At 38.6% G+C, this 12,094-nt stretch overlaps 1 protein-coding gene across 3 annotated transcripts in view; it reads left to right on the top strand.

Annotated features, from left to right (window-relative positions):
- The window catches only part of GPR63 (G protein-coupled receptor 63), a 52,501-nt gene extending 46,490 nt beyond the window's left edge, over positions 1–6,011 (top strand). For all 3 annotated transcript variants that reach the window (XM_040474210.1, XM_040474208.1, XM_040474211.1), the window contains one exon: positions 496–6,011. In XM_040474210.1, the coding sequence (XP_040330144.1) occupies positions 647–1,906 (1,260 nt within the window). In that variant the 5' untranslated portion in view covers positions 496–646 and the 3' untranslated portion in view covers positions 1,907–6,011. The remainder of the gene's footprint in view (positions 1–495) is intronic.
- Positions 6,012–12,094: the final 6,083 nt, after the last annotated feature.

The following is a 12,094-nucleotide window of genomic DNA, read 5'->3' as shown; positions in this document are numbered from 1 at the left end:
GTACCTATAGGGGGTTAGAACAAAAGTGTGTGATTATCATGCGTTAAATAGAAACTGAGTTTAGTATTCTTTGCCAAATAGTTTTTGTGTTATTGTAAAAATGGAATATGAACTTGTACCAAAGAGTTATTAAGAAAAATATTAGTAATCTCAGGAGAACCAGATACTAAAATCTCTATTAATAGCGACTGTGGAAAGGCCATGCTGCTATTGGAAATTTAAAAGAAAAATTAACTGGAAGGTTGTAACTTTTGCTTTTGAGGCAGTAATACACTTTGATTCTCTTCACTTTCACTTTATTTATAAATGTTATGAAAATTCCATCATGGTTGACAAATATAAAACAACAACAATATTTTAGTGCTGACTAGGCTAAGAGACTTAGGTATTTTTCACGGTTTAAAAAAGTGGTATTTCATGATGAAGGTAAGAAGTTAAATGTTATTTACAAAGCCCATTTCTCATTTACTTTTTGTATTTTGGGCTTGTTTGCAGGGAAAAGGTCTCCTTTGGAAGATGGAACTCTGTCTGTTTTCCAGAATGTGTTTCCAAGTCCATCAGTGAAACATGATACTACTGCTGCTGTGTGTTGAAATGCTTTAAGAACGCCCACATCTCTGCCAGCGCCTTCCATCCTGCTGAAACCATGGTCTTCTCTGCAGTGTTGACTGCATCCCATACGGGGGCAACGAACACAACATTTGTAGTTTATGAAAACACTTACATGAACATTACGGTCCCTCCACCATTCCAACATCACGGCGTTGGTCCATTGCTCAGATACAGTATGGAAACCATGGCTCCCACTGGGATCAGTTCCTTGACAGTGAATAGCACAACTGTAACCCCAACACCAGCAGTTTTTAAGAGCCTAAACTTGCCTCTCCAGATCATTCTTTCTGCTATAATGATATTTATTCTGTTTGTATCTTTTCTTGGGAACTTGGTTGTTTGTTTGATGGTTTACCAAAAAGCTGCCATGCGCTCTGCAATTAACATTCTCCTTGCCAGCCTGGCATTTGCAGACATGTTGCTTGCAGTGCTGAACATGCCCTTTGCCTTGGTAACTATTCTTACTACAAGATGGATTTTTGGGAAATTCTTTTGTAGGGTATCTGCTATGTTTTTCTGGTTGTTTGTGATAGAGGGAGTAGCCATCCTGCTCATCATTAGCATTGATAGGTTCCTTATTATAGTCCAGAGGCAGGATAAACTAAATCCATATAGGGCAAAGATTCTAATTGCTGTTTCTTGGACGGCTTCCTTTTGTATAGCTTTTCCTTTGGCTGTAGGAAACCCTGACCTGCAGATCCCTTCTCGAGCCCCCCAGTGTGTGTTTGGGTATACAACCAATCCAGGTTATCAAGCTTATGTGATTTTGATTACTCTAGTTTCTTTCTTCATACCTTTCCTGGTGATACTGTATTCATTTATGGGCATACTCAACACCCTTCGGCACAATGCCTTGAGGATCCATAGCTACCCCGAGGGGATATGCCTCAGCCAGGCCAGCAAACTGGGTCTCATGAGTCTACAGAGACCCTTCCAGATGAGCATTGACATGGGCTTTAAAACACGTGCCTTCACCACCATTTTGATTCTCTTTGCTGTCTTCATCATCTGCTGGGCCCCGTTCACCACTTACAGCCTTGTGGCAACGTTCAGTGAGCACTTTTACTATAAGCACAACTTTTTTGAGATTAGCACCTGGCTACTCTGGCTCTGCTACCTCAAGTCTGCATTGAACCCACTGATTTACTACTGGAGGATTAAGAAATTCCATGACGCCTGCCTGGACATGATGCCTAAATCCTTCAAGTTTTTGCCGCGTCTTCCCGGCCACACAAGGAGAAGAATCCGTCCCAGTGCTGTCTATGTGTGTGGGGAACACCGAACAGTGGTGTGAATATTGGAACTGCCTAACATTTTGGGTGATGGTTGTTCTTTATCAGACTTTGAGTTTTCTCTCACATGGGTTCTCCCAAGTATATTTCATTGTTTTTTATAGGGTGTGTGTGTGTGTGTGTGTGTGTGTGTGTGTGCAGTGTAAAGAAAGAATGGTGGTTAGTTATAATTCTGTTACCGAGGACACACAATAGGTAAATGATCACAGATGTTACCTCCAAGGTTCAAGAGAAATCCTTGATTTAGTGTGGGGAGATGGTTTTTTGTTTCTTTGATTGATTTTGTTTTTGAAGCAGGAATCAGGATTGTGCTTATTGAGCCTGAAGTTACATTGAATTGTAGGTGTTTTGTATGCTGCTAAGGTATGCTTAATTGAGTTTATCGGTTTTTTTTCTGGAAGACATTGCTGCTTTTTGCCATCACATTGGAGCCAAAACCACCTATGTCTCAGTAGATAAATACTTACTTTTATTAACAAAAATAACCCAAGGGGGTTAGTGACATTTTAAAGGTCATTAATATTTACTTTGGTGCACTTTAAGAAATAATGTACAAACTGATTTAGTCATGTTTTTCAGAATTGTTTTTATACATGTGCTTTAGGGAACATTGCATTATCATTTCTAGGAAGATAGTTTTTAAAAAAATGTTTTATCTGCATGTCCAGTTTTAAAGGAGAGAACATAAAAATGTAGACATTTTTCTAAGCACGATAGTGATTCTTTGGAGCAAATAGGGCAAAGTCGAGGAGACAGAGCATCCTTGCTAATTTAAATGGGATTGAGTTGAGTGGGCTGGTGTTTCCTTTACTCAAGAATTCTCACAGAGTCTAGTGGGGAGAAGGACTTCCCATTTATTGGACGCCTACCATCTTCCAGGCACTGTGCATTATTTTATCCTCACAGCATCCTGTGAGGTGGGTAGTATTTTCTTTCTTTTTTGTGAAGAAAGCAAGTCTCAGAGAGACTAAAATCCTGCCCAAGGTTAATGGTAGAGCTGGACTCCAAAATACCTGTCTGAATCCTGAGACTCCTGTTCTACTGTGCCACATAGATATATCATTCTGGTTTATTATTTCATAGTCAAGAAGGAACTCTGGGTATCATGTAATTTTTTTAGACTAAAACCTTCCTTTTAAAAATAGCTTCACTTTTTTTTTATTACCCAAAGGAAACGTGAAAACATTGCAGTAAGTGTGGAAGATACAAAAAAAATTATTCACAATCACCCTTGGAATTTAAAGATCTCAGATAAATAAGGCTATAAAGAAATAAGGTGATTTTTTTTTTTTTTTTCAAAACAAGTGACTGACAATTATGGAGAAGTTAAATACAGCTGTGTGGAAGTCTTGGCCTTGCAGCTTCAGAGGTTTCCAGTTGTCCAGCTGTTTCTAAATATTCTGGGCGGAACAGCATTTCTGCCCTGGCTTTTGCCCACAGCAGGGCTGGAATTTGTGAATATGCTCAAAAGTGTGTCTCCCACAAAGAGGCAAAGATAAACCCTGGTCTGAGCATAGAGCAAGTTCTAATAGGGCAAATCTGGGGTTTCAAACTATTTTTCTCTTGCCGAAGACCTGCCCCTCTGAGCTGTCAGCACAGAGCCCAATGCAGGGCTCAAACTCACAAACCGAGAGATCATGACCTGAGCTGAAGTCGGATGTTCAACCAGTTGAACCACCCAGGTGCCCCTCATGGGCTTTATAAATAGCTAAGTTAACCATTTTTGGATTTTTACAGCATCTTTTTGGAATCTTAGTGCTTTGTGAGCCAGTGGGGAAAAAGCCTCTGTTTCTTCAGTTTTACAACCACAGAGCTGGATTAAATGAATCGTGCCCAACTTTAATGTGCTTTTTTCCACATGAGAGTAGAGACTTGTGAAGAGCCCAGCTGATGTCAGCATCAGTCTTTGGCCTCCAGTATTACTTCTTTACATTTTATTTATTATCTGTGTCTTAAAATGGAATGTCTACTGAATGTCTGAAGAGCCTATAGCACAGTATCAGGAATTAGGACTTGGGAAGGTTCCATCACAAAGGACTTGGGGAACCCTGCTCTTAAGACAGTTGTAATGGTATTAGAACTCATTTTCCAGTTAAAGAACTCTTTTGGTTCTCAAAGTATATTATTCAGCATGTTGTTTTGGGATCAGCTTCTGCTGATAATCACCTACCTCTTTGGTTTCTAATTTATATTATTCACAGATTAAAATTGTTTTGTCCACTAGGGATCTTACAGAACATAAACACTGTAGTAGATACGTAGAAGCACATGGAAGTGAATCATGCTTTCCATTTTCAATATAAACTGGATTTCAAGCAGATATTAATAAGTATATTTGGCTTTCTCTAAGGAAAGTCAGCATGATCTGTATTCATCTTACATTGGCAGTAGGTCTCGAGACTCCTTTTGTGATAGGAGTTGAAACTGAGCTTTGCTTTCTTTGTCCTTGTTTTTTTATGAGCCACCCTTCGGTACTTTTATGCTGCCTGGTGGGCAGAGCATCATTTGGTGGGAGCACGGAGCGCTTGCTGAGAGGCTTGGTGTTTGGGAAAGAAGACCATGTGGGGCCTTAGTGAGAACTCAGCAACAACACTGAACAGCGGTTCTCTTCACACTGGATACTCTTGATCAGAGAACAGTTTACAAATCATTTTGAATGTTTTTATTACGTATACATTTTGAAAGCTTTAAACAAAAAGTACTCTGGTGTACCTTTGAAAAATTTAGGTGCAGAATCCTATGTTGCCTATTTCCCTGTGTTTCCTTGAGGGAAAAAAAAGTATCACTACTAATTATCGCCGCTGACTGACATAATCAGAAATGTTTTTGTTTTCATTTTCCTTCTGGCTAATAAGTAAAGAGGCGTGAAAGAGACAATGAGATATTTGTGGTCAAGAGAAAGAGACAAAAGAAATCCTCAGTAGTCTGGAGTAGGGATATTCAAACTTTAATACAAATTTGTGTCTGTTCCCAGGGGAGCTTGTTAACACTACAGATGCTTGGGTTCCCCAGAGGGTCTGGGGGTGGGGCCCAGGGATGAACGCTTTTATTTTATTGAGCGCTCAGTTGGATCCTGATGCACGTCCCTGGGTTCCTGATTCTGATGCTGGTGCTTCAAGAAGCACTCCTGTTGAAAATATATGCATTTTAATATTGCCTGTTTTATGTTTGCGTTGGAAGCCATTATCTCCTAGTGTATGGGTAATTCACATTAAGGGGAGAGTCTTTGCATCATTGTGCTTCATTTTCTGCCATATGCATTAGTGCTGGATCTCGCCAGTGTTAGCCACACCTTCTCTCAGCTGGCAAATCCTGGTAGACCATATTGTTTCATGGTAGAGGAAAGAGAGTGACTTAATATTTAAAAGTCATGACTTTCAAGAGTCTGGTTCCTCTAATATTTTCTTTTCTTCTAGAGAGATGTCTTTATTGTATATAATCTCCAGAAGAGTATGAGGGGAGTGTAAAGACTCATCTAATTATTGCTCTGCTTATGCCAGTCGTGTTCAATGGAAGCATGAAGAAAATAAAATAACCTTTTTAATATATGTATTTTGGTTGCTGACAAAGATAATTTGTTCCTAATCTTTGCTTTTGTTTACATGAAAATATTTATGTATATATCACAGAAAAAATTTTACCTGCTTGACATTTTATTCTACCATGAATTTTAAGTTTAAAGGACTGCTTAATTCAAATTTATTTTCACAACCATAGTACTGCTAAACAGCCTTCTTTGAAAACTCAGTTTTTAAATAATAAAAATATCAAAGCACATGTTTGTTATTTCAGGTAAATGGTAATACATTTCTTAGCTATATATTGGTACTAGTCCTTTGTAATTAAAATTAATTTATTTTACAAAGCCCCTGGCCTATATGAAAAAAAAAAACCTTTGAATTTTGGGTTGTAATTCAAAAATAAAAACTATGGTTATTTGTGCATATTGTGATTACAACCAGGAAAAGAGCTCCCAATAAGAAGATGAGTAAATATTTAACATTTCTAAAAGTGGAGTTTTTAAAAAAGGACTACTTCATCTTATCTTAGAAAAATTTGTCATGAATAATACTTTTGGTTAAATTAAAATCTGAGTTGAGTTTCAAACCCTGCTTCCTTTGGGTTTTTATTTTCAAATTAGCTCTCAAAGCCTGTGTGTATATAATTATATTCTAGTTTTAGAAGTTCTCAGAGAAGTTAAAGATGAAATGAAACTTGGCAAAAGACCACTGATATTAAGAACCAGTTTTAAGGAATTCTCTCTAGGAGAATTATGAAAATTTTACTGCTGAATTATTTAAAATTGGATTGTCACTTGGCAAAGCAATGACAATGTCTGCTCTTATTTTGACAAAATGATTTCAGACTGCACTTCCATTTCTAAAACCTCAGGCCTTTCTAAGACCCACTTTTAAATCGATAAGAAATATCAATTATTTGTACATGAGTTTCAACTTCTTGCCAATTAGACATAGGGTTTTATTTTCTCTTGTTTTTCACTCATGCAATAACTAAATATATTTCTTTTTAAGTTATAAAAGAAGATTGTCATTGAATCTACATTTGACAGTTTTTTTTTCTGAAATAGAAAGATACAGTGGAGTAAAGGAACACATTGAATTAAAAACATTTTTGGGGTGACTGGGTGGCTTAGTTGGTTGAGCAGCTGACTTTGGCTCAGGTCATGACTTCACCGTGAGTTCGAGCTCTGCTTCTGGCTCCCAGCTGTGAGCTCGGAGCCCGCTTTCGATCCTCTGTACCCCTCCCTCTCTGCCCTTCCCAGAAAACCCACACACTTTATTTCTCTCAAAAATAAATTCTAAAAAAACCCCACACACAAAAAGACATTTTCATATCTACCATGAAAATGAAAAGATCATTTCACATCTACGGTGAACCCCACTCAACTCATACATAATAAAGAGAACCTTTAGGAGCAATGTAGATATCAAGGTGCAGTCAATTAGATTTAATACAAAAAGAAAAAAAACAAAAATTGTATGGCTATGTCAGCATTTAACCAAAGAAGCAAAATTAGTATAAGATATTTCTTAAGAGATTTATTCTAAGAATTGGCTTATGTGATTGTAGGGCTGGCTAGAACAAATCTGAAATCCCAAAGGCAGGCCATCAGAGAGGGCAAACGAAATCACAGGTACTAGCTTAAGCTGTTGCCCATAGGTAGAACTTTTTCTTCCTCAGAGAAGCCTCAGTCTGCTTTGAAGGCCCTTCAACTGATTGAATCAGGCCCACCCAGATCATCTAGGATAATCTCTCAGTTAATAATGGGCTTTAATCGCATCTACAAAATATCTTCACAACACTTAGTGTTTGATGGGTTAACTGGAGACTGTAGCCTAGACAAATTGATACATCAAAAGACCATTATAATGGTGAAATCCAAATTTAAGATGTAATAAAATCCTCCTATGATGCTACACTGCTAGTCTAAAAAATTTAATACATGTTGAGGTTAGTAAAATGACCAAGATAAGCTTGTTGCAGAGAGTGGAGTACACATTCTGACTGCATTTTATTCAAATCACGATCATGGGACACCATATTTACCTCTGGTTTTCACTGTATCTATTTTGAAACTTCCCAAAAGGGAATAACAATTGGTCAGAAGATTATGTAAGCCAACTTCCTTTTATGTAAGCTTCCACGTTTGTGATGATGTCTTTTTAAAGAATTTAAAAACACTTAGAGCCATATAAACACTTAGCATAAAATTATGCTAATAGTAATAATGTTGAGTGCCATTTTTGGCCACTTCTATCAAAATACACCATATCTATTTGAATTCACAGTATTTTCTCCTTTATCCAACAGATGAAACTATGTTGCCAGGAGATTAATTTTTTGAGGCATAGCTTGGATTCATAGCTTTGGCCTAATGCCGAAGTTCATCTTTTTCTATGCTACCTTGCTCCTATTATTCTCTGATAAAAGAACTGAGTCCTTACTGAGAAGAGCTTACACCTAATACTGGATGGTGACTGCATGCACTGGATAATAATAGCAGCAAAACCTATACACCAAGTTGTGGATATTAACAGAAAACGTAGATTGGTTTGTTCCTGGTTTTAAGTTGTTAACTCTATTTTGCTACATCAGAAAAGAGACTGGTAAGCTGACTGGGCCCCTGGCAGCCTCGGGCACACCATCTCTCATGGCAGAGAACCTTCATGGACCTTGCTGACTGTGACAGAAATTTTGGGGACACTTAGACACCCAGACACTTCCCTTAAATTGCACAGATCCCGGAATCCCTTTTGGAAAGGGTTTTACCCTGGTGCACACTTGAGGTTCCATTATGTGCTGACTTGTCTAAAGTACCAGGGTTTATCTATAGTAGGTGAGACTGGGGGTGAAGAGGTGAAGGTGATGAAATCAAGAGCTCTGGAGTCCCTGAGCGAGCTTTGATGATCCTGTTGTGTCACTAGATCTCTTTCAGCCCCACATAAGATGGCAGTGTTTTAAGACATCCATTAACTCATGATTGGGATAGTAATTAGAATTGTTTAATCAACTGAATTCTTGTACTGAAAAAGATACTGTACCAAAAGCCCATTACGATAGTTTGTTATATATTTATGAAAACGTGTTTTTTTTTTCAATGTTTATTTTTGAGAGAGAGACAGAGCACAGCAGGGTCGGGGGGAGAGAGAGAGGGAGACACAGAATCCGAAGCAGGCTCCAGGCTCCCAGCTGTCAGCGCAGAGCCTTGCGGGAGGCTCAAACTCATGAACAGCTAAGTAGAACATGACCTGAACTGAAGTTGGATGCTTAATTGACTGAGCCACCCAGGCGCCCCTGAAAAGATGTTTTAAATGGTGTAATTTATCTTATTGACCACATGTGACCGTACCTCTATTAGAGGTTGGCAAATATACTGTACCCTAATAAACAGATGAAGAAACAGTTTTAGAGCAACTAGGTGACTTGCCCAAATTCCCACAGCAATTAGGACGTACAGCTGGGATTCAAAGCCAGCTGATAGCTCCCAACTGTAGAGCTCCTTCCACTTTGAGTCTGTGAGATTTCACTGTTATGGACAGGAGGGCTGGACAGGAAGGTTGCAAGGTTTGGAAAAAACAGTGATCAAGTAAGCAGAGGCCAGGTACGTGGTCCTGGAAGATACCTTAATCGAATAGCTGCATTTTTATTAGTAGAAAAGAGAATAATAGAATGTTTACATTTTAAAGAAATACATTTTGTTTTGTTTTGTTTTTAGTTCATCACCCAAACTTTACCACTAAAAAGCAGTTGAGCTCATGGACAAACGAACACAGGCAGGTCAATGTGACGAGGCCAGGAATGGCTGCTTCCCAGTGTGTGGGCCAGCAGTTTGTTCTCAGTGTGAATTTAAACCTTGGAGGGGACTAAGCTGGGTCTACATACCCCAACCTTGCTCTGGTAAGTATTGCTGTCGCTTCTGCCCCTCTGGACCTATGCTGGAAGAACTTTACCTTCGCAGATGCTGGGGATTCCTTGGGAAACTGTCAGTAGCTGGGGAATTTCCTTCTGCCTTCACCTCCTCTCGCAGGACACTCATCTGAGGAACAGGGCAGCTAGCTGTAATTGGCACAGAAAGACACTTCTCTCTGACAGGAAGAAAGATGGTGTTTTCTTGTACGACTTCCCCAAAGGTATTTATAGTCTCAAACGTTAGATGGCAAGACATCACAATGTCATGTTCATCTCTTTGGAGGCTACTATTGCTAAGCAGTGGGTTCTATTTGATCTCTTGAGGGCAAAAGGCTTGTACCAAGATGCAGTGACAACCAGACCCAAAACCATAGCAAAAAAAGAGAGCAGCTCAGTCTTGTCTTCCAGCCCCAACTTTCCCCCTTGAGTTCATATGTTTCTTTCCTGCTAGACACTGAGCTCTCTGAGGACAGAGCACTGTGCTTGTTTATTGTTTCCCCAGCACTTGACATGGTGGCTCACGAAGGGTAGTGGTTTCCAAAAGTCTGGAAATGGACCTTTTAATAATAGGATCTTGGTGGTAAAAATCATAATGGAATTACCCAAAACCAAACAGGTTCTAAGTGGCAAGAGCTGAGACCAGCATCTCCGTCTTCAGTCTCCAAATCCAGTGACCAGCCCACTATATAAACCTTTCTTGACTGAGGGGAGAAGCATCTGGGGGTTTTCAGATACAGCATCTAGGATACTTTGAGGGATGATCGTAGAGTGCATAGGGCTGCTAAATTTTTATTTGCTAAACCTGGCAACCCTAAGTGTAGTGCACATATGTATACAAGTTTTTGACCCTGTGATGTGCGAGTCATGTCACGGAGGACATCTTCTGTTCCTTTTATTTGTAAGGCGATCTGTGACTACATCTTGTGATCTTGACTAAATATGCTGGGGCTCAGGCTTCAAAGGGAGGGAGGAGGACATGACTCATGGTGCATCTGAGGAGCACAGATACAGATGGACTGATAACAGCAAGTAAAAGGTATGTTTCTGTAACCATTTTTGCATATCTGTTTGTTGGTAAGTGAATGATGATGGTGATATGGACAAGATGTATTCAGTGACCACCTCCATCAGGGAGATTTTGGTTTGGGCAAAGTTTTCTATTGTTGGAATTAGACATCCATATGTTGAATGCCATTTGAACACTTGCAAAAGAAATTCAGAGTTTGAATCACTTTTACCATAGTTTTGGCAGGACTGGGAACACATTTTTTTTTTTTTTTTTCAGCTGTTCTTCCTGATGGGAGCTATAAATAGTTTTGGGGAAGTATATAATTATCTCAAAGTAGAAGCTAAAGATAAAAAGCTGCTTAAGATTTTAAAGGAACATTTAATGGTTATTATTATGTAACATTTATTAAGTATGCACACTGTGATCATTGTCTTTGCCAGGAAGAAACTTGGAATAAAAGTCAACCCAAGATGTGACATGTATAAATAGACCAAAAGGTATATTAATATGGTGCCAGAACAATGGGTTGTTTCAATAAAAAAAATAATTTAGGAGTACAAAAAAGGCAGCCAAATACAGTGTCATACAAAGAAATGAAGAAAATTTGTATTTAGTAACAGATCTTTAAAAATATTGGCAATTTAAAACAAAGATGGATAGTCACATGGAAACAGGTAACATTAATGGTGCATGCATGGGGGAGTACTATGTTTTTGGCAGTTAGCTTAGACTTTTATATATAAAATGGGTTTACTTATTCTGTTCGATGAATAAACACTAAAAGATTTAAATACTAAATAAAGACTCATTGTTGGCTGAAGCAAGGTAAGTGTTATAAATAATGACTTGGGACACCTGGCTGGCTCAGTTGCTAGAGCATGTGATTCTTAATGTCATGAGTTCAAGTCTTATGTTGGGTATGGGTCCTACTTAAAATTAAATAAATAAATAAATGGATAAGACTTCAGACATCGGCTCCTGGCTAGGACTGTTATTGCTGTTTAATGCCCACAGAAAGCTCACAACCAAATAATCGTATTAATATAGCTATCATTTATTTGATGCCTGCTAGATGATATAAGTACTATATCTGTATATGTGTGTGTGTGTATATATATATGTATATATATATATATATATAGTCTCTAATTCTTTTTTTTTTTTTTAATATTTTTTTAACGTTTATTTACTTTTGACACAAAGAGAGCATGAACGGGGGAGGGTCAGAGAGAGGGAGACACAGAATCTGAAACAGGCTCCAGGCTCTGAGCTGTCAGCACAGAGCCCGACGCGGGGCTCGAACTCACAGACCGTGAGATCATGACCTGAGCCGAAGTCGGCCGCTTAACCGACTGAGCCACCCAGGCGCCCCAGTCTCTAATTCTTATAATTAATTCTACAATATAGATATTATCATTCTATAAGACCTTCAAAACTCCAAGTGGTTAATTGAAGTTTAAGAGGCCACAGGACCTGTAGAGATATAAGAATTCAAACCCACATCTGCATGGACACTGATATTCAGGTTTTTTTCATGTTGCAACACCATCTATTCAACCTCTTACATATGCTTTCTTGTTTCCTTCACCTTATTTTTCCCTCATTCAAAAAGGATTTTCCTTTAGAATCTGATTGTCCCATTTAACCTAGTTTGGACTTCATGATCTATCCTATTGCCTCTGGGCCTGCCCTCAGTTTGTCTTCAACTCTTCTGTGGTGTCCTGGCCCTAAGCTTTGGTGATCTGTCTAC

The sequence above is a fragment of the Herpailurus yagouaroundi genome, unplaced genomic scaffold (genome assembly GCF_014898765.1).
Source record: "Herpailurus yagouaroundi ecotype Mexico unplaced genomic scaffold, PumYag 139, whole genome shotgun sequence".
NCBI classification, from domain to species: domain Eukaryota; kingdom Metazoa; phylum Chordata; class Mammalia; order Carnivora; family Felidae; genus Herpailurus; species Herpailurus yagouaroundi.
The sequence above is the reverse complement of the archived record's forward strand: the minus strand, read 5'-3'. Positions and strand labels throughout refer to the sequence as shown.